This window comes from Pseudogymnoascus destructans (assembly GCF_001641265.1).
Source record: "Pseudogymnoascus destructans isolate 20631-21 unplaced genomic scaffold scaffold_4, whole genome shotgun sequence".
In the NCBI taxonomy this organism is placed as follows: Eukaryota; Fungi; Ascomycota; class Leotiomycetes; order Thelebolales; family Thelebolaceae; genus Pseudogymnoascus; species Pseudogymnoascus destructans.
The window spans coordinates 618,471-639,075 of record NW_020167523.1 but is presented as its reverse complement, the minus strand read 5'-3'; the positions used below and the strand labels follow the sequence as shown (position 1 = coordinate 639,075).

Below are 20,605 nucleotides of genomic sequence, written 5' to 3'. Positions count from 1 at the left end.
GGGGTTTCTTGCCGCATTCATTTTGAATCGTTTCGTTGGGAGGAGACGGTTGGGGGTTTATATAGATGTCTGTCGGGGATAGGGATAGGGGATAGGGATAGGGGATAGGGATAGGGAGAGGTGAAAAGGGGGGGAAGGCAGACCCATTGTACGCGCCAGCATCATTTCTCTCACAGAACTCACACACAGAATTCTCACTTCAGCAGCAGTCTTCAATATTCTTTGCCAGACTCAAGTCTATACGCTGCCATCAATTCTAACCCCCAAAAATCTAAACCGCCAAAAAGGGGTAACCAGTGCGATCTATATCCACTAGCAAAACCTGGATGGATGTGTCGTGCATCCACCCGTGACGCCTGAACCCCACTATAACGCCGTATAACATTATATGTATACCCCAAATGCTGCTATTTTCCCACAAGCATCGTATGTTCAATCAACCTCTATCCCCTCGCTCACGCCGTACTCCCCTTCCCCTCCTCCCTCTCCGCCTCCAAAACCCTCCTCTCCTCCTCCCTCTCCTCCCTCTCCACCCCCCCCTCCACCTTCCGATTCAAAAAACTCAAATACGCCTGCCACCCAATCGCCACCACCCCCCCAAACACATTCCTAAAATCCGGCGGCAAGAACGTAAAACTAAAAGCCGTAACAAGCGGCCAAAGTTTACAGCTATTCACGAAGCTGGTCGGCACGGTCCGCTTGACGTGCTCGACGGCATGTTCGAGGCTGGAGAGAGAGGGGGGGTGCGAGAGGAGAGATTGCATGCCGAAGAAGTAGGTGTTGAAGACGGGGGTGAAGGCGAGTTGGTTGACGATGACTTTGGTGAGGAGGGAGAGGGTGGGGGAGGTGTAGTTGAAGGAGTTGCCGAGGTAGACGAACCTATTCTTTCGTGTTAGCATAGTCCAGTCCAAATCCCATCTCCAGCACCCCCTCCCCGGCAAGAAAGAAAGAACTCACCAAGTATAACCCGGAATCGCCGCCCCCGCCCCAATAACCAACGCCCTCCCCGCCCTCTCCGCCTCATACTCTCCCCCCCTAATCAGCTGCGCACTCAAATCACCCAGGAAATACACAATCAGTGTGCTCACAAACTGCGTCGTCCATGGCCGCGCCCTTTGCGCCCGACTGAAAAGGGATAGTGCCGTCGTGAGCGGCCCCAAGCGCTGCCACAGCGGAAGAGGAGGTATAGAGCCCGCCATCGGGATAGTCGTGCTGGGCGAGGGCGTCGTGGTTGTGCTGCCAGGTGCGGCGGTCTTCGGTGCGTTCGCGTTCGTAGTGGTGGTTCGTTTTGGCGCTTGCTGGCGCCGGAGGAGAGGCGGGGGGCGGCGCAGGGGTGCTGCGGCACGGAGGCCGGCTTTGAGGGCAAGTCCAGACATGTAGGTGGGTGTTATGAGGGGCGACGCATGGTGGGAGGTTTTGTGTGAGGGGGTGAGGGGGCGGCTGGGGAGAGTCTTATTATAGTGGCAAGGCACGATGAGCGGCTTATCGTGCTTATCGTGCTTATCGGTAAAAGCCGAGATGGGGGAGCTCTTGGCAGGGGATTGCGTCTTCTGCCGCCACGCCGCTTCCGCCCGAGGAATCATGGGAAGGTGTTTAAGGACAACTTTAAAGTTCAATTTGGATGAGAATACGTGGTTTGCTAGGCTTAAACGGAATGATAATAATGGATCTGTCTTTATGCGCGCTTGTACTATATCTCTACAGCCAACCTTCCACAGGAGAATGCCCGTTCCTATGTACACCATCCCTCAATGCCTGACCCTCGAATCCACAGCATCACCACGTCTTCATCCCATTGTATATATTCACAATGGGCCTCATTGAGCATCTTCCCCCTTGATGCCTTCAATGCCCATCCATTCCTCCAGTAACCCCGTCTAAAATATCCCTTCTTTTCCTTCCCTTTCCCTCAGCACCCATCCATCTCCCTCTAATCAAACGCCTTGTTCATAAACTGATGCGCCAACTCCACGCCCAAAAACGTCGCAGCATTCGCCGGCACAGCCCTACAAATCGCAGGTGCAAAACCAGGGAAGAAAGCCTTCAGACCACCCGCGCGGTACAGCCCCTTCACAACACCCGACACCGTAGGGTTACCCTCCATAGTCTGCAGCCTCGACTTCACCGTGTCGACTGGGAAGACAGGGATCCACATAGCCACACCCGCCGCTGCACCCGCCGTCGTAATAGCAGTCAGACTCAGCTGACCCGAAGGCTTACCGGTGTGGATGTCCACCGGCGTAAGGCTACGCTTAATATACTCATACGCCGCGAAGTACGCCGCGCTACCCGGCCCATCACGCGCGAGCGTCGCGACAGAGCCACGGAACACACTGCGCACGCCACCCTCCTTGTACAGCTGACGCACGACGTCGACGCCGCCGCTGTACTTTGGCTTCTCGCCTGGTGCGAGGACTTTCTGGCCCTGGACCTGGAGGAGGACCTTGACGCGCTCGAAGGGCGCGGTGATGGCGGTCATGGGGATGGCGCTGAAGAAGCCGGCGGCGGAGACTTGGGCGATGGAGAGCTGGTTGTCGTGCACAGTGGAGAACTTCTTGACCAGGTTCTTGCCTACGTCGTAACCCCAGAAGGAGACGGCGACTGTGCGGTAGTTAGCACCGCGCGGATTACTTGCATTTGCCCCAGTCGCCGTCAATTGGCTCGGAGAGTTAAATGGAGGGAAACTTACACATAGGAGTAACCCCCACCAGCGGGGCACTCACACCGGCGTACAAGCCCTTCTTCAATCCATCCCTCGCAATACTCTTAGTCACCACATCGATAGCACCCTTATACACACCCGCCTCAGCAGTCTGCAGCCTGACCTTCGCGAGGTCAAAAGGGTGTCCCACGACAACGGCGCAAAGCCCACCAAAACCACCAGCGGCGAACGAGCGGAGCCCCGCGAACGACTTCGCAGCCACGACCTGGATGTCTTCCTTGAGCTCAGCCTTCGTCTCTGGGATATGCGGGACGGCTATGGGGAGCTTGTCGAGGGCCTCGTTGGCTTTGGGGAGGGGGTTGGACGCCATTGCTTGCTAGGTCTCTCTGCGCGAGAGGTGTCGGGTGAAAGGATGGAGAGAGGTGAGAGAGAGAGAGAGAGATAGAGATACGAGCGCGTAGAGAGTAGATGGGAGGAGGAAGATTGATGACGGAGGAAGGAGGGAGCAAGCACAACGAGGAGAAGGGGAAATCGACTTTTTCGCACGACCAGAGCTAAATTTACTCGGTGGATGATCGAATTGCGGCGCGGCGCTCGGTGAAGCTTGTGCGAGTGGAACTCCAACCCCGGTGTGCCGAGGCAACGCGAACGACTCGGTCCCGGGTGGCGGCCTCCGGTCGGTGTCGTGGGGTTTCATGGGGACACCAGCGGTGGGGCATGATTGGTCGGCGGGGACGTCGTCAAAGGGTACCATATAAGAGCATCACAGTTTTGATCACAGCCCAACGAGGGATTTATTTTATTTTTATTTCTTTTTAACGCGCTGACAATTGTATAATCCTTCTTGTACGTGATATCGTTAAACAAACCTCCCAAATGCCCTCAATGCCCACCGTAACTCCGAGCATAATGCAATAATAATGTACCAGTAAAGTTGGAGGAGCTTTTCACCCTACCAGAATAAATACAAGAAAGTAGATTTCACTCCGTCTAGAAGCGCGATGTCGAGTTTGCGGGCGTGCGCGTGTTGTCGCCGCCACACCAGCACTTTGCGTTTCCTTCTCGCTCAACCTGGACAACCACATCCATCCCATGACCCAAGAGATATGTTCGCGTCCGTTCGCGGACGTCGTCGAGCTGGGACCCGCGCGTTGCGATAACATGCATAGCGCCCAGGATTGGCTCGCCCTCCACGAGATTGGGGCCATCTGCCATCCAGAATCTGGGCACCGAGTAGCTAGCCACTCCTCGCAGGTCGCTAACGCCAGACAGCGTCTCGCGGAGCTTGTATTCCGTATCCGCCGGGATAGTCAATAGAAGACGCTTGGCGCAGCTGCTAACCAGAGGGAGGGAAGACAGGAAGATGAGAATTGCGATGAGGCAGGAGGCGAGGGGATCCCATCCAGGCCAGCCGAGGAAGTGGATTAACACGGTTGATACGATGACAGCGGCGCTGCCCATGGTGTCTGCGAGTACGTGGAGGAAGATACCACGCATATTCTCGTTGTCGTGGCAGTGACCGTGAGAGTGACCGTGGTTATGCGAGTGGCCGTGAGAATGGCCGTGGCTGTGCTTTGCAGCACCATATATCAGAGGGATGTCGGAGTCGGAATCATGGCCATGGCCGTGGTCGTGTTTCTCCTCGCCGTGGCTGTGACCTCCGTGCGAATGGTCATGGCCATGATGATGATGGCCAAAGCAAGCCATTCCTACCAAATTAACAGCAAGGCCCATAGAGCTCACGATGAAAAGCTCCCTCAATCGCTTCATCTCATGTCCCACCGCAAGGCGCTCAATCGCCTCAAATATAATCTCAACACTGATAAGCCTGGACAGAAGTTAGTGTAGTTCAGGAGCCTCGTACATATTCCAACATACATGAGAAACACGCCATTGCCGAACCCAGACAAGCTCTCAATCTTCCCAAACCCGTACGGGAAGCGTTGGCTTGCTGGCCATTTACTCGAGACCGCAGCGAACAAGCCAAGGGCAAGTGCGATGCAGTCGAAGAGCATATGAATACTGTCGCTGAGTAGTCCCAGAGAATCTGTTACGAATCCGTAGAAGGCCTGAACCAACATAAATGCAAAGTTTAGACTATAGGTATATTAGTAAACGCCGGCTATGTCATACATATGAGTAATCTTACTTCATAAAGTAGAAAATACGCCGCGAGTCTTTCTCGAGAAGTATAGACTGCAGGAGCGGGAAATTCAGCGTACGCTTCAGCATAAACGTTGTGAATTTCGACCGCGGCTCTACTGCCTTTGGGTGGTGCCCTTGACAGACATGGTCACCATGGGAATGGTCACCATGGGAATGGTCGCCATGAGAATGGTCACCATGGGAATGGTCGCCATGAGAATGGTCGCCATGGGAATGGGAATGCCCGTGCGAATGAGAATGCCCGTGGTGGGCATGGCCATTATGTGGGTGGTCCTCAGCAGGCTGGTTGAGGTTGACGCCAGTAAACTCCGAGTACAGAGGCGTTGTAGGCTGGTTCTTTGGATATGGGGTGTCATCGCCCTCGTCCCCCAGAGGGTTCTCATCCCCAGACTTCGCCGGTGATTGTTCGCGCACTGGAGATACCGTATAGCGATCAGGGTTCAGGTTGGCAAGATGGTTGGGAAGGTGCGCCGACTGCGTGCGCGAGTGCATATTCCCGGTCAATGGTGTCCCTGGAGTGTATGCCGGCCTGGATCCTGCTGGAGCTAACTTGCTGGGCGACGAGGAGCGGTTGTATGATTGCGAATGGCTGTGGGCGTGGCCGCCATGGGAGTGCTGGTGGTAGTGGGTGTGAGGGGTGTGAGGTAGAGGAGAAACGGGCAGTGCGTATGTGGAAGCCATAGAAGCGGTCCGAGGAGCGTCGTGTTAAGTGAGGCACAGTGGAAAAGGCGTTGTTGTTGGTGTTATTGGAGTAACTTAGTTGTTGTTGACGTCGTCGTTGGACTCGATTCTAGTTCGTATATTTGTCGCAGGGACGATAAAGACAGTGTGGGATGGTACGATGTAGAAGCCAAATCAAGATACAAGATAAAATATCCCGAAGAATCCGGCGGTAAGCTGCTCTCTGGTCTGAAGATCCCAAGTCAACCCAAGAGCAAGAGGGACAGTTTTGTTATTGCTCCATGAGGCTAACGGGGTTGTGATGAACCCCTGTTCCAATTTATGATGAAAGTCCGCCTAAGGGATAGTGCAGAATGGCAGCTGATTGGCCAACTCTATCTCTGACTTCATTCCCTGCAGGGGTTAGTTAGTAGGATCGCCATCCAATCAGATCACGTTTTGGCCTGATAACCTGAGGACAATTCGACAATTCGACGGGGAAGGCGGTGGATCGTGGCAGAACGTTGCCGTACCACTTTGGATCTTTGGATCTCAGCCTCGCTGGCCATGTCAACATTCTACTTGGGAGGCCCTCCATGCTTCAACTACTCCTGGCCCTTGTCCTGGTGGCATCAACGGCACTTACAACGCTTCTACTATGCTTGCCCTTGCAGTACAGGCGTGGTTCACCGCGGAGAGCTACTGATAAGCCGCTCGATGCATCGAAGCTCGAACCCGAGATCTCCGTCCAAGTGCTGGTCCTCGGAGATATTGGGAGAAGCCCTCGAATGCAATACCATGCTATCAGCATAGCGAAACATGGCGGGCGGGTGGATGTTATTGGATACCAAGGTATGTTTTATCCCAACTTTCCCGAGTTACACTTTTAACATTTTATAGAATCTGCTCTACATCCCGGCCTCGTCGACAATCCTCTAATCGCAATCGTCCCGCTTGCGCCTCCTCCATCTATACTATCCTTGGCCCAAAAATGCGGCGTCCCATTCATCATAATCGGCCCTCTAAAGGTGCTGTGGCAGATCTGGACACTCTTCCACGTACTAGGCTACAAAGCCAAACCCTCCCGATGGCTTCTCGTCCAAAACCCGCCGTCCATACCAACACTTGCCATCTCCCTCGTCATCTGCTTCCTCCGCAACACCCACCTCATAATCGACTGGCACAACTACGGCTGGACCATCCTCTCCGGCACACGCGGCTCCTCACATCCTCTTGTCAAGATCTCAAAGCGCTACGAGGAAGTTTTCGGTCGCTATGCGTCGACTGCGAATTTCACTGTCACTGATGCCATGGCGCGACAGCTCATGAACCCACCATATAGCATCAGGTCACAGATATTTACACTGCACGACAGACCCGCAGAGGTTTTCCAACCCATCACCGACGCTAAAGAGCGCCAGATTTTCCTATCAAACCTCCCCGACACAGCTCTAGAGGCCAAAAACATCATAGCCGGGAAGACCAAGCTCCTAGTGAGCAGCACATCCTGGTCCCCCGACGAGGACTTCTCCCTCCTCCTCTCCGCCCTAGAAACATATTCCGCTCGCCGCTCCCAGACCGGATCATTACCCCCCATCCACGCGATCATCACCGGGAAGGGACCCCAGAAAGAGCTCTACTTCCGCCGCATCGACAAGCTAAAAGCGGACGGCAAACTCGAGGGGGTGACTATACTCAGCGCCTGGCTCACCACAGGGGACTATGCGAAATTACTCGCCTGCGCGGATCTAGGCGTCTGCCTGCACATGTCTAGTAGTGGCGTCGACCTGCCGATGAAGGTGGTGGATATGTTTGGTGCTGGACTGCCGGTGGTGGGGTATAGTGGGTATGAGAGCTGGGGCGAGCTAGTGAAGGAGGGGGCGAATGGGAGGGGGTTTGAGACGAGTGAGCGGTTGGGGGAGTTGTTGGTGGAGTTGCTTGGGAAGGGTGGGGAGAAGGATCTAGGGGTATTGAGAGAGGGTGCAAGAAGGGAGGGGAGCAGGAGGTGGGATCAAGAGTGGGATGGGACAGCAGCGAAGGTGTTGGGGTTAATTAACTCTGGTGATGGGAAGCCGGGATGTTGTTAGAATCAAAGGTAGAATTGAAGACAGTTTGAAGCTGTAACGATGCCTGTGACGGACGCAAACCACACGTCATAAAACTGCCACACTGACGAGACCAATCAGCCTTAAGAATGAAATGGGATATCATAATAACTTCTGTGCCCTAGAAACATCGCTATGCATATTGTATATACGCGTTTTCCACCTCTCCCCCCGCCACCACCCTCCCCAAACTCCTTCCCCCATTCCCCTACTCCTCCCCCAAACTCTCCCTAACACACCTCCTCGTCCTCCTCCTAAACTCCCTCCCCCCAGTCTTCTGCTCCTCCCTCCACAACACCGCCGCCTCCACATTCGCCGGACTCTCATCATTCGGCGAGTGCAACAACGAGATCACAGAAATCAAAATCGTCTCCGGCGACTGCACCGGCGACCACCGCTCCGACGCGCTCTCGTACCCGTATTTGTCGTCCTCGGGGGGGTGCAGGATCGAGATGCAGACTGCGCCCGAGGAGTACACGTTGGGGTGGAAGGGGATGGGTGTCAGGAAGGTCATGGTTGGTGGCATGAGGGGGTAGGATTGTGGGAATGAGAGGTTGGCGCGGAAGTTGGCGCCTGGGGGGGTGGGTGTTAGCTTGTGGTACCGGGGGGGGGGGGGGGGGTGCCTTACCGCCGTAGTACTTGCAGTCATCCGAAATCATGAGCATGACCTCCCACTCAAAGACGTTGCTGTCATTGACGAGCCCGCATGAGATGCCGGGAAGGTTCTTGTCGCCTCGCATTTCCTTCAGCTGGCGGGCGAGCAGGCCTGCAGCTCCTGATTTGGGTGGTGGTGGAGCCATTGTGGGCGGTGAAGCTGGGAAGGGGGGGTGTGAGTAGAGTGTTCGTGTGCTATGGTGGGGGCTTGTGGGAGCTTGGGGGGGAGAGGTTGTAAGCTTACAATTTGCTGGCTCTTGGGGCCGGAAACTCGCAGGAGTGGCAGTGAGAGTGGTTTTGTAGAGAATGGGGGTTTGAGTGGCGTGGACTGGAGCTGGCGACCTTGGATGGGAGTGTTGATGCGAAGATGTAATGGTGCATTTGGCGGGGTCGAAGTTGCTTGGTGTGACCGGCTGGTCCGGGCGCTAACTACATACTGCGTGGCGTAGATGATCTGATAAGATAGTGAGGTTATAAATGTGGGCTTGGCGGTTGTGGACTTATCATACTCTATCTGAACTTCAGATATTCTGTCTTGTTTGCTGTTGTTAATGTTATGTTGAGTACGGTAGATGGTTCCTGCCGTGTGACTCAGTGTCTAATTGTGTGCTTTGTTTTGACTATTGAATCCGCTTTTAATTATGCTCTTCGCATTCACCTCAATCTCGAAGCAAAGTTACTCGTCAAGAGACCGGCATACGATTACTGTTGTCTTAGGAAATTAAGAACTCTCATGCCATTCACACAAAATGTCTAAAGACGACTCCAAAGAGGTAGTTGACCAGGATGCCGTCAACCAAGAGGCAGTCAACCAAGAGGCAGTCAACCAAAATCCAGTCAACCAGGAGCTAGATGACCAAGAGACCCTCTATGAAGAGACCCTCTCCGAAGAGACCCTCGACCAAGATAGCCTTTACCAAGAGACCCTCGACCGAAAAGCCCTCGACCAAGAAACCCAAGAAATCCTCGACCAAGACGCCGCCACCCAAAAAGCCGTCGAAGAAGCCAGCGCCCTCACCGCAGGCAACCCCTCCGTCTTCCCTGTCTACATCGAATTCCTCTGCCGCGGCACCGTCAACGCCGTCACCCTCTTTCGCAGCGACGATGCCAGCCGCTGCACCACTGCCGGAATCTTCAACGCCATCGTCTTCGCTGCTGAACATGGTCTGTTTGAGTTCCAAGATCGGCTGATGACGGCCCAGATACTGACTGATGAGCCGCTTTCTATCCCTATTTGGGCGGAGCATTATGCGAAGGTTGAGAGGGGGAATATCTTTAGGGATTATGTGGCGCAGGTTATTGCGTATGAGCTTGGTGTCTTCTGGGGACCTGTCAGGGAGGTTGATAGGGATGAGGTGGCTGATATGCTCAGTGGATATACGCAGCTGAATGGGTATACGTCACTTAATGGAGATGTTAAACTCAATGGACTGCCGCAGCTCAACGGGGAAGCGCAGCCTAATGGATTCACGCATGTCAACGGAGATACGCAACCCAATGGATTCACGCATGTCAATGGAGATACGCAACCCAATGGCCACGCGCACACCAATGGAGACACCCACCTCGCCAGCGACACGCAACTCCTAGACGATGTCCTCGAATACATGAAGCCGATCCCCGGCTCCACGCCGACTCATCCAAACATAGCACCGGTATGCTTTTACCATCTGCACCCATCCGGCGCTGACTGCCCCGATATGTCCTACCCCATGTCGTCGTGGATTATGTGATCCTTGGATCCATCCGGTGTGTTACCTAGCGCACAAGACTTGACATTTCCTTGCTGTTCTTTCCTAGCAATGAGCGTTTCCAACTGGGAATTTGTATAATAGAGCCGAATGATTTGGAGGGAAGACGGGAGGTTGTGCGGGGTATCTGAAATTCACGCAGGGATTGGATTCAATTCACGCTTGAGAATACGGCCTTTTCAATATGAACACTTGAGGGTCAAATACCAGCTTCATGTTGTGATCCGACTTGACTGATAACCAATACAAGGAGAGGCATCGCACGACAATGGACACGAGTTGAACAGGATACAGAAACGGCATCATACTTCAGAGAGGAAAACTGCTGGCATTGCAAAGGCTATCATATGAGTGTTGTTTTAGAAGTACATGAGTAAATGAAAACTATCAATGATCTCTCCTCTTCCTGTTGACCTACTTAACGAACTAGCTTATTCCATCCTCCCGAAACAGCAAAAAAACGACCACAGACCTACGATCCTACACAATCTTTCTCAAATTAACCCACAAATGAACCACTCAGCGTATGAGTCGTAGTCAGTCTAGTAGTGCCTATACAGGCCAATCAATCAATCCCTTAATCTCTGATAATAATCCCACTTAAACCATGAGCATGTACTGCGTAATGACCTCTGGGAACTTTGGTCCCAAGAACATAACGAGCTGCACGTACACCACCGCGGAGAACAGAATCATAATGCTCATCTGGATAGCGAACCCCTTCAGGTACGCCTTGTAGACGTGCACGCGCGCGTTCCAGTCAACACTCTCCCACGCCTCCTTGATCGACAACGGCTCGCGGTGAACCGACACAATCGTCTCCACGTTCTCCTCGATCAAGCTAGCGTGAATGCGAGCCATGACCATGGTGACAGGCACCACGACAAGGATGACGTACGAGAAGAAGACAGCAGCCACGGCGAAAATCTTCACCAAGCAAGCCTCGGGGTCGACGATGGTCTCGCCGCCGGCCTGGCGATCCATGCTGTCGAAAAGTCCGAGCGCGCCGGCGAAAAGGTATGGCAACAAGATAGAGAGCTCCTCAGATATCGCAACCAAGGCGGTGATGGGCGCGATCTTCTTGAACGTCTTGATGGATGGGAGGCGGCGGAACCAGGGTAGGGGCGATGGGGCGGAGACGATGGCGTGCGTCCATCCCATGCGGATGGTGGAGAGGACGACCATGGTGAGGATGTCGCCGAGGCCGAAGGGGAGGAAGGAGAAAACGATGCTGAATTGGCTGCAGAGGAAGATGTACACGACAAACATGCTGAAGCCACGGTAGCGGCCGAAGAATCCACCGGTCTCGCAGAGGTGCTGGAGGGTTGTGCGGATGCTGGCGGTGATGGGGGTCTGTTGGATGAGGGTGACCTCGTATTGTTCGAGGAGGGGCTCCTTGGCCATGCTATCCTCCTTCTCTTCGGTGGTGGTGGTCTCGATCAGGAGGGCGGTGGGGGTCTCGACCATGGCGAGGGTGGGGATGAGGTTCCCGTAGGTGTATGAAGCCTGTAGACGTTAGATGGGCCGACGAGCGGGGTAGGGGGAGGACTCGCCATCATAATGGTGAAGAAGAAGATGATGGAGGTGAATGCCAGAGTGGCGATGGCGAGAGGGGTAAGAAGGCTCTTGTCGCCATGCTTGTGGTGGCCGCCCGACGATTGATGAGCCTGGTGGATGTCCATGCCTCTGCGGACGATGTGGCTCGTGACGGAATTCATGATAGCCATGGCGACGTCAGTCGCGATAGACGCGGTTGTAAAAGTCGTTTGATGTCGGAAGGTCGCTGTTGTCGAAGTTGAAGTTGAAGAAAGGAAAGAAACGAACGAATGTGAGGTAGGTAGTAAGGAAGGATCGATCGCGATAGACCGTCGTCGCCGGTGGGGACAAGTGACGACGACTGTGTGGTAGCGGGACTGCTGGGGTTTCGAAACCAATCAACAACGTATCATTTCGATCCTTCAAAACACAACTCGTACATTCCCCGTTATAGACGTTTATGTGTTATAATTACTACTGCTGCTTCACTTTCTCAATTTTCCTACAAGGCCAATATTATCCAGCGAGGGAATGACGAGAATTCTTGAATTCTATTTTTAATCTCACCCACTATTGATTTATGTGGCGATATGTTTATTCCTGATTCTTATATACGATATATCACGTGACTATAATTTCCGAAGTTTCCAGTGATTGTTTAACTTTCACAGGATTTTCAGTTATTAAAAACGCTAGTTGATCTAATATTTTTATTCGGCTCTATAATAACGCATATATATCGTCCCAGGTCTCCTTATTTGTCCAAGTTTTCCTCCCTTCCCTCGCCTCAAACTGTCCATAATCCATTAAAGCCCCCCTTCTCATCCTCCCTCTTCCTACCTCAATCCATCTTGAACCCCACAATCTTCTGCGCCATCTTCAGCAGCGGCGCCAGCAACAATGTACAGAGCACGCAGATCGCCACAGTGAACCACTGGAAAATCTGCAGCAGCCAGTGCGCTCCAAAGAACATTACAAAGTCCTCTGGCTCGTAGTAGTCCTCCTGGGCGCTGATATAGAAGCGGTCATCCTCCTCTTTGACGAGGCGCAGGACGCTGATTAGGGGCACTTAGAAGGGGATGATGAAGAGGGAGAAGGTTTGCGCCATTGAGACGTATAGGCGCTGGGTTTTTTGGTCGGGAACTGTAGTCTGTTAGCATCTATTCACCCCCCCTCCTATCTCCTCCACTGCCCCTTCCCTTTGCCCCCCTTCCCCTGAGCCAAAAGGGCAGCCACAGCCCCCCCAGACGGTTAACATACCAACACTCTCAATCTCAACCTCAATCCTCGGGCTCAACAGCTTATACCACCTATAAACACACCCAATCACCCATCTCGAGTTCACTGCGCCCAGCAGCGGCACATTCACGTCCCCAAAGCTCGGAACGCGGCAGACGGTGTGCCGGAAGGAGGCGTCGTGCGTGAAGTTCGCGTCGAGGGCCGCGAGCTGCTGCGCGGGCGTGCCGGAGCAGAGGGTGCGGATCACCTGAGGGGTTTCTTTGACTGGGGGGAGGGGGGGTGTTAGCTGGGGGGTTCTTGGATATGAGGGTAACTTGAAAGGGGGGGATGGGAAATATAAATGTAGATGTAGATGGGGAATAAGATAATGAGTTTGCAGGTGTACAGCTGGAGCTTCCTGAGCTCCGCGGCACTGGCGGTGGTGTTGCTGTATGGTGTGAGAAGCCGTCATGCTTATCTGGATACTTCATCTCGACCCAATAGCACAAAGCTCAACACTTTCTAATAAAACGAATGGCTAACTTAACTTATCAATTGACGGGGCGTATAACAATAAAAACCAAAGATTTCCTGTTCCTGGGAACGTCTATACTTCTAGTTTTTCTATTTTCAGTTTTCCAATCCATAGGGGTCCATCCCAGCTTGTTTTCTCAGGTGGTATGGCATCACTCCTCACATGTGATTGTCCAATCGATACCATCACGTTTTCCACCCCTCCCCATCCCAAGGCCCAGACCAGCCTGGTGCATCAAGCAACGGGATATATTCAAGTCTTATTTCAACCTTCAAGTCTTTCATTATCAGGTATCGCTATCGCGTGAGGAGAGTCTGTATGACAAGTATATCTGCGCCTCCAAGGTAAGTATACCACCCGGTCCTATCCAATACCCAACCACCCACCGCTCTAATCCATCCCCTTTCCCAAAATCCGTCTCTTCCTAGCGAAAACAAAAAAAAAACGCGTGGGTATACATCAGGTCATCTCATCTATGCATGCTATTTACCAGCCCCCATTCCCCCCCCCTTTCCTACTTCTGCCCCGAGAAGAACCATGACGTGCGTTTATTCCCCCCTCCCGCGCTCTCATTCTGCAAGCCCTGCACCGCCGGGATGGTCGTCTCCCCCCCACCCCCCCTCAACGGCTTCGCAACTCGGCCGCCCGCTCCGGAGAAGCTAAACCCGCCCTGCGCGGCGGCGGCGCCGCCCAGGCCGCGCGTGCTGCCGGTCTTCGCCGCTTCGAGCCGCTCCTTAACGGCCGTGAGCTGTGCTTCGAATCTACGCGGGTCAATTAGCCGGGACGTCCGTCGCCGCTGCACAAAGAGGAGTGTATACCGGTGGTTCGCCGCCGTCAGCTTCTCCTGCGAGTCCTGCAGCAGGCTCTCCAGGCTCTGGATGCGCTCGTTGCGCGCGATCAGCTTGCGCTCCGCGATGGCGACTTCCTTCTTCAGGCTGCTGTTCTGCTCGACCAGCTGGCGCTGCACGTGCGTGAGTTGCTCGAGGTTGCGCTCGAGGAAGGCCATCTTCTTCTGCTGCGCGCGGTTGTTCGAGGACCGCAGCACGTTGTTGTATTGCTCGCGGGTCTCGTCGAGGGAGATCTCCAGCTCGACGACGCGCTCGCATCGGTTCTGGAGATCGCGCATGAGGCTCTTCTTCATGACGTCGAACTCGGCGATCTGCTGCTGTACACTCTTGCCATTCGGCGTCCCAGGGGCCTGTGTGCCATTCGCTGCGGCGCCAGATTTGAGCTTCTGTTGCAGATCTTCAGCCAATGCCTTTAGCCTTGTGTTCTCCGCCATCTTATCGACGATGTCCTGCTTGATGCCGTCTACCATATCCTGCTGTGCGTCCTTCTTGTCGGCGTAAGCCTTCTCGAGTCTACCCTTGATTTCTTCCGAATCGGCTTCGGTCAAGTTACGTTCTAGCAGTTCTTCGTAGTCTCTCTCCATGGCCTCGAGGCGTGCCTCTAACTCTTCGCGCCTTCTTGAGCCGGTCTCGTTAGTGGGCGCAGCATACATCGAAAGTTCTGCTTGGCGCACGATGCCCTGTGTCTCAACAAGTCTGGTTTTGATTTCTGCAATAGCATCAGGTGGAATGGCCTCACCGAGCGAGCTCTGCTCATGAAGAGCATCGATTTGCTCGATAGCTTTCTGAATCGTCCTCTCGTTGTCGCTGAAGACTTCGCCGCCGAGGTCGAAACCGGCCATCATCGTGGCCATCTTCTCGGCTTTCTTCTTCTCCTTCTCATCGATAACGGCGCTTGTCTCGCGAGCACTGATCCTGACGTCTAATAATTGCTGTTTAACCTCGTCTAGTTCCGTGGTGAGCTCTAGGTTGGCCTCCTTGAAGCTGTCCATGGTGATTTGAGCCTCCTTATTCTCGAAATTTAATCGTTCTAACTGCATTCTGAAGTCATTCACCTCACCAGTCAGCTTCTCATTATCTCTACCCGTCTTTCCAGAGTGCTCTTTAATGTACGAGAGCTCCTCTTTGGCGTCTTTGAGGCTCTTCTCGGCAGCCGCTATTTGCGACTCCTTCTCGGCAAGCTGGTCTTGCAGCTCGTTCTCTCGCCGTAAGAATTCATCCCTTTCATCTTTCTCGATGGGGATGGAGGGGGTACTAGAACGGTCTGTGGCGGGCGTATCTGCTCGGCTGTCTGATCGACTTTCTGGCTGCAGCCGCGATGGTGTTGACGGTCGAGGTGGACCACGAGCATCTACCTTTGCCCCTTGAACGGCACCAGCAGATATAGCCGGCGCCCATTTCTCCTTAGGTACGCTTTCGCCACTGCGCCATTGCTGGACTTCGCCCTCCAAATTCTGGACGTAGCTCTCGAACGTCGTGACTTGAGCTTGAGCTTTCTTGAGGAGCATCTTGAGTTCGCCGGGGCTGAGCTCTGCATTGATCTTCGCCTTGTTCTTGATGGCCTTTGCTCGCATTCCGAATCGCATCGTGCTAAGGGTTTCGGCGTCATTGTAACTGCTGGGTGAGGCATTGATGATGAGGGTCGTCCTACTATTACCTCCCAATGATTCCTGAAGAATTCTTGTGAGCTTCGAGTCACGGTATGGAATATGCGACGATTTGCCGTCCGTCAACGAATTGATAACCATTCCAAGGGCACTCAAACTCTTGTTAATCTTCTTGGCTTCCTCTAGCGTCTGGCCGCTGGCACCTGTCTTGCCGACCTTTTCACTACCAGCCAAATCGACCAAGAAGAGCTGACCGCTCTTAGCAGAGCCGGTTTCGACGTTCTTCTGCGTAATCGTAATGACAAATATGGAATGCGATCGTGAGGATTCCTGGTTCATATTTGTCGCTGCCACCGCTCGGGAATTCCCACCTTTTCTCATGACTTCGTAGACCTCTTGTACACTGGAGACGTAGATCTCCAACAACCCCTTGACGTAAACCCCCCTGTTCTTCTCTTCGTGGATGGGCAGATTATCATTCTGCGGAACCAACAAATCTCGGATCCTCTCCATGTAAATTTCCATGTAGCTCACCCGTACTGTATATTCGATATTGCTTGGGCTGGCCACGATACTTGCGAAAATCTGTTCGACAATACGTGGAATCACACCTCGCCCCTGCTCATCCTCCATGTCGGTACCCATCATGGTATAAGACTTTCCCGCGCCAGTCTGGCCATAAGCAAAAACCGTTCCATTGTACCCGTTAAGAATATCGTCTACCGTGGGCCTGATAGAGAAGTCGAAGATATCGGACTGCTTCGAGGCCATATCAAAGACACGATCGAAGGTGAACGAGCCGGTAGCTTCTTGCGACTAATCCGCCATATCAACACCGCCGCTATCCAAAACCAAACACATTTTGGAGAATGAAGTAACTTACATCCAGCTTACACGTATCATCCGAGTCGAAAGTGACGATGGGCTCACCCCCCGACTCAATCTCCCTCCGGTTCTGCGGCCGAAACCGCAGAACGACCTTGATACTATTCGTTGACCTGTTTCAACACACCCGTCAGCACACCGCCGCCCGCCGCCCGCGCGCGCGAAATCCCCAGAGAATTTATCACTCACGCCATGACTGCTAGATGCTACGCGAACGGCTCATATGTACAAGGTCGCCCTGGGAGCCACGTTGCGCGGTTGCGTTGGCGGCGATGACGATAAGGAGGTGGATGTTGACTTGCAGAGAGAGCAACTTTGTCGCGACCCTGGGGGCGGAGCTATCAGGAAGCGAGAGTGGCCTTCATGCAGCCATGCAGACTAGACTTCCATAGGGGATTCTGGAATGGAAAGTTGTGATTCGTGAGGAATTGCAGTGTAACTTAATGTGCGCTATGCAGTAGCAATGCCGATTATTTAATGCGAGACGTGTTTGTTTGGGGTATATAGAGATGGTCGTGGCACCGAATTCGCTTTCGTGTCACTCTGGGCCCAATGGGGCACGTGTCTTGGCATTATATTATGGTGTTGGGAAGCGGAGAGAGGAATGTAAACCTGTCTTAAAACAAGATTACAGCAAAACATGCAGAAGAATCTTGAAGAATCTTGAAATGCTAGGGCTTCTTTGATTGTCTTAAGATGTATAAATTACCTTGTTGGCCCACGCGGGGTTCTAAGCAGATTGAAGTCACATACGGGTCTTCGGTCTGAGACGATCCTAATGGCTGATATTGCACATAATACACGCGAATGGTAAGACGCCGAAGATCCATATGGCGGGCCATTATTTGAGGCTGGTCATCTATACTGATATTGAATAGTTTATCCTTCACCCCTAGGGTAAGGCACGAGATCTTTAGTCTATGGCTACAAGCCCCTCTACCGAAAGTTCCGGACCCATTATATCGGCATATATATTCACTGGACCAAGTCCAAATCACATTCGAATGAAGTCAACGCTCCCAGAGACACCTGAAAAAGGGACACTGCAATATCATCAAATGTGCATTATCGCCACGAAACCCCAAAACTAAACGATCAGACCATGTTATTGTGAAATAACTCTAGAAAAAGGAACCGCTCGCAAAGGTATGTCTTTATTCCCAAACGTGCGCCATAACCGGAGATCATGTCTCGAAATGCAGCTTTCCGTTGTACGCCACCGCCGAATGCCATTCATACACCAGTCCATGGTTCGTTAATCCTCCCAGCTCTTCTCAACCGTCTCCCGCACGCGCTTGGTGTATTCCCTCCTGTTGTCTTTGTAGAGGTTCGACGCCTCGACATTTGCGGGCGAGCCGGTATTCGGGTCGTTGAGTAGACTGGGGTTTGTGTAAGCATGTTGTCTCCTTTATAATGTTCGGGGTTACCTACCTTTGAATGCTGGTAAGCACAGCGGCAACATCGTATGTAGGACTCCATCTGTTCTGCAGGATGTCCAGACACAGCTCCCCCGTCGCATATACGTTCGGATGGAACATCTGGCTAATGAACTTGACCAGCGGGGGTTTGTTTGGGTATTGCTCCTCGAACTGCATGACGAGTCTGAAGGTACCGTCCTCGAATGGCGTGTCAGCCGGGCCTATAATGACGGCGTTCCTATTCCACATCAGTGCCCCGTTCCATGTATTCCACCAGATCCTCTTGAGGGGAGACATACCATTGCATAACATTGTCGGCGACAGGCGATGCAGATACACCAGCTGGGGGGTCCGTTTGCATACGCTGGGGGGCGGGGGAGGCGAGTTAGTCCGTGCTCACACGACGAACCTTACCGAGGGGGCCTGCTTACCTTGAAGTCGCGCATTAAACGGCGGCGAGCAGCTGTAGACATTTCTGTGCTTCGTTTACAATTATCGTTGGAATCAGGGAATTGTGTGTTGTTCTGAGTTCTGTTGTGGTGGGGTTGAATGGGGTTGAATGGGGTTGAATGGGGTTGAATGGGGTTGAATGGCGGTTGAGTAGAGGGATTGTATGGGGAGGCGACACTGACAGAGGCTTCGTCAGGTGAGTACCAAATACTTCTGACTTGTACCAAAAGAAAAAGCACGGGATATATACTCGACTCTTTAATTTGTATGTGACAGGAAGAAAGAGACAATGCATTTATTAGAATATATTTCGCAAAGGGCAAAAACGGAACAAAACAAATAAAAAAATCATCTTCGCTGATTATATTTCCCAACCCACCCTGTCAACTGTGCTTAGTAAGCTAACTCCCTTCGGGGTTAGCACAACTAATCATAATAATCATGAATATACACCCAAATATATACGTTTCCCACTCTCAACTATGCACCTGCGATAATTTTGCTCTGTATAATGGACCGGTGTAGTGGTGGGTGCACCAGATGTGAGAATCTAGCCACCCAAGGAAGGGATGAATTTACTAAGACAACACACTGTCTTAGGAAAAAGAGCCAAAGGGTCGTAGCTTAGACTATTCCACAACGCAGCAATCAGGTGTGTGATGTAGTGAAGTGGTTCAGACAAGTTGCAACAAATGTTGAGTCTGGGAACTCAGGGGTAAGTCAGAGGTTAACACCTCACTGACATTTCAGAAACAAGGAGTAACAAGATGAATGCTTGGAAGCTTGGAAAAGACGTGGAAGTATGTGATAGTCGATTTACTGTATTGTCTGCTTGCCCTTTCTTAAGGAAAGGGCAATCCTATTTATGCTAAAGGAGTGTAGTTCTCTCATTTTCCAAGACTTTCCATGACTTACCAGGCTTGGTAACTGTAGTCGACGTAAGAGAATCCCATAGAACCATCTCTTAGGTTCGTAGCCTATAGGAAGTAAAAGGAGGTCCAAGGTCAGAGTACCCCTATAGACAAATTATGTCATAGACAAATTATGTCATAGACAAATTATGTCATAGACAAATTATGTCATAGACAAATTATGTCATAGACAAATTATGTCATAACTTAACCAATCTTGTGGGTAACTAAAGAGCGATGACATGTAATGAATCATAGAGGTTCATAGGAGCTTTTAGAGCTATCGTTCATGCTCCTAGGCCTCTAGTTGGTAGAGATATGTCATGTGGTAGTATGAGTGATGTCATGTAATGAATCATAGAGGGTTGTAGAGATATGCTATGTGGTAATATCGGCCCAGTAACTAAGGAGAGATGACGTGTAATGAATCATAGATGGTTGTAGCAATCGTTGAGTAGTATTGCTCTTGTTGTTGGTGTGATAAGCCAAAATATGTATAGTGACTTGTAGGTTTGAGGAGGAGATTTCCAAGTTTGCTCTTGAGTTTGATAGCAAACTGAGTGCAACGAATGTCAGTATGACAACCAAGCCCTCAAATTCCTCCGCAAGAACCCTTCCGAAAAGCCAATCACCGCCGCTCAAATTTATAATGTTAATACGAAGACGCTTAATTCCTATACTTGACGAGCAAAGTTGAAAGCCGCTGAAGCCCCAATATCGCCTCCTATTTCTAAACGCGGAGGACAAAATAAGATACTCTCGGAGGTACAAATTAAGGCAATATACAAATATGTCGAAGATTCGTATCATGCGGGTTAAGGGGCATCAAGAGCAATGGTTTTTGCAGCAATTAGCCATTTGTAGGCGGTAGAAATACCACTGAAACCAGCGCCTTCATGGCGCTGGTTTCAGGGCTTTATAAAAAGCCATTCTAACCTTTTTCGAGTCGTTAAAACGAAAGTGATTGCTCGATTTCGAGTTACAACTCATGATATTTCAGCAGTAGAGGACTGGTTTTCAGTATGAAACATAGGGTGTATCTTCATGCTTGGTGGTAGCTGGAGTCGGTATGCAATATTCCCAATTCGCTCAAGGATTTGAAATGGACCAACTTGCTTATGGTCAAGTTTCTTTGAGGGTCGTTGGGTTTTGATATTCTGAGTAGAAAGCCAGACTCGGTCTCCTATCTTATATCTTGG

The 20,605-nt window shown here is 52.0% G+C and overlaps 10 protein-coding genes across 10 annotated transcripts; 2 read left to right on the top strand and 8 right to left on the bottom strand.

Moving 5' to 3' along the window:
- Positions 1–187: 187 nt before the first annotated feature.
- On the bottom strand, positions 188–1,583 carry VC83_01938 (uncharacterized protein; the record flags this gene model as incomplete). Its single annotated transcript, XM_024465610.1, has 2 exons — positions 188–879; positions 958–1,583. 2 exons carry the CDS (start codon positions 1,581–1,583, stop codon positions 456–458), a joined length of 1,050 nt encoding a protein of 349 aa, XP_024326738.1. The 3' UTR covers positions 188–455.
- Positions 1,584–1,623: 40 nt separating this feature from the next.
- CRC1 (carnitine transporter) lies at positions 1,624–3,247 on the bottom strand. Its single transcript, XM_024465609.1, has 2 exons — positions 2,690–3,247; positions 1,624–2,601 (listed from the first exon to the last, which is right to left on the bottom strand). Exons 1-2 carry the CDS (start codon positions 3,030–3,032, stop codon positions 1,931–1,933), a joined length of 1,014 nt encoding a protein of 337 aa, XP_024326735.1. The 5' UTR covers positions 3,033–3,247; the 3' UTR covers positions 1,624–1,930.
- Positions 3,248–3,454: 207 nt separating this feature from the next.
- On the bottom strand, positions 3,455–5,787 carry MSC2 (Cation efflux). Its single transcript, XM_024465608.1, has 3 exons — positions 4,812–5,787; positions 4,541–4,759; positions 3,455–4,490 (listed from the first exon to the last, which is right to left on the bottom strand). Exons 1-3 carry the CDS (start codon positions 5,507–5,509, stop codon positions 3,653–3,655), a joined length of 1,755 nt encoding a protein of 584 aa, XP_024326734.1. The 5' UTR covers positions 5,510–5,787; the 3' UTR covers positions 3,455–3,652.
- A 75-nt stretch (positions 5,788–5,862) lies between these two features.
- Positions 5,863–7,575, top strand: ALG1 (mannosyltransferase; the record flags this gene model as incomplete). The annotated part of the gene is made up of 3 exons (XM_024465607.1): positions 5,863–5,914; positions 5,966–6,340; positions 6,389–7,575. The coding sequence occupies 3 exons, from the start codon at positions 5,863–5,865 to the stop codon at positions 7,573–7,575; spliced, it is 1,614 nt and encodes a 537-aa protein (XP_024326737.1).
- A 226-nt stretch (positions 7,576–7,801) lies between these two features.
- UBC15 (Ubiquitin-conjugating enzyme E2 15) lies at positions 7,802–8,610 on the bottom strand (the record flags this gene model as incomplete). The annotated part of the gene is made up of 3 exons (XM_024465606.1): positions 8,492–8,610; positions 8,222–8,407; positions 7,802–8,166 (listed from the first exon to the last, which is right to left on the bottom strand). Exons 2-3 carry the CDS (start codon positions 8,391–8,393, stop codon positions 7,802–7,804), a joined length of 537 nt encoding a protein of 178 aa, XP_024326736.1. The 5' UTR covers positions 8,394–8,407; positions 8,492–8,610.
- A 386-nt stretch (positions 8,611–8,996) lies between these two features.
- On the top strand, positions 8,997–9,980 carry VC83_01933 (uncharacterized protein; the record flags this gene model as incomplete). Its single annotated transcript, XM_024465605.1, has 1 exon — positions 8,997–9,980. One exon carries the CDS (start codon positions 8,997–8,999, stop codon positions 9,978–9,980), a length of 984 nt encoding a protein of 327 aa, XP_024326731.1.
- Positions 9,981–10,346: 366 nt separating this feature from the next.
- VC83_01932 (uncharacterized protein) lies at positions 10,347–11,850 on the bottom strand. Its single transcript, XM_024465604.1, has 2 exons — positions 11,552–11,850; positions 10,347–11,504 (listed from the first exon to the last, which is right to left on the bottom strand). The coding sequence occupies exons 1-2, from the start codon at positions 11,723–11,725 to the stop codon at positions 10,599–10,601; spliced, it is 1,080 nt and encodes a 359-aa protein (XP_024326730.1). The 5' UTR covers positions 11,726–11,850; the 3' UTR covers positions 10,347–10,598.
- VC83_01931 (uncharacterized protein) lies at positions 11,851–13,224 on the bottom strand (the record flags this gene model as incomplete). The annotated part of the gene is made up of 2 exons (XM_024465603.1): positions 11,851–12,677; positions 12,795–13,224. 2 exons carry the CDS (start codon positions 13,222–13,224, stop codon positions 12,604–12,606), a joined length of 504 nt encoding a protein of 167 aa, XP_024326733.1. The 3' UTR covers positions 11,851–12,603.
- Positions 13,225–13,349: 125 nt separating this feature from the next.
- KLP1 (Kinesin heavy chain) lies at positions 13,350–17,248 on the bottom strand. Its single transcript, XM_024465602.1, has 4 exons — positions 16,817–17,248; positions 16,626–16,740; positions 14,106–16,558; positions 13,350–14,048 (listed from the first exon to the last, which is right to left on the bottom strand). Exons 1-4 carry the CDS (start codon positions 16,819–16,821, stop codon positions 13,802–13,804), a joined length of 2,820 nt encoding a protein of 939 aa, XP_024326732.1. The 5' UTR covers positions 16,822–17,248; the 3' UTR covers positions 13,350–13,801.
- A 634-nt stretch (positions 17,249–17,882) lies between these two features.
- UBC2 (ubiquitin-conjugating enzyme E2 2) lies at positions 17,883–18,518 on the bottom strand (the record flags this gene model as incomplete). Its single annotated transcript, XM_024465601.1, has 4 exons — positions 17,883–18,006; positions 18,059–18,283; positions 18,345–18,409; positions 18,477–18,518. The coding sequence occupies 4 exons, from the start codon at positions 18,516–18,518 to the stop codon at positions 17,883–17,885; spliced, it is 456 nt and encodes a 151-aa protein (XP_024326972.1).
- Positions 18,519–20,605: the final 2,087 nt, after the last annotated feature.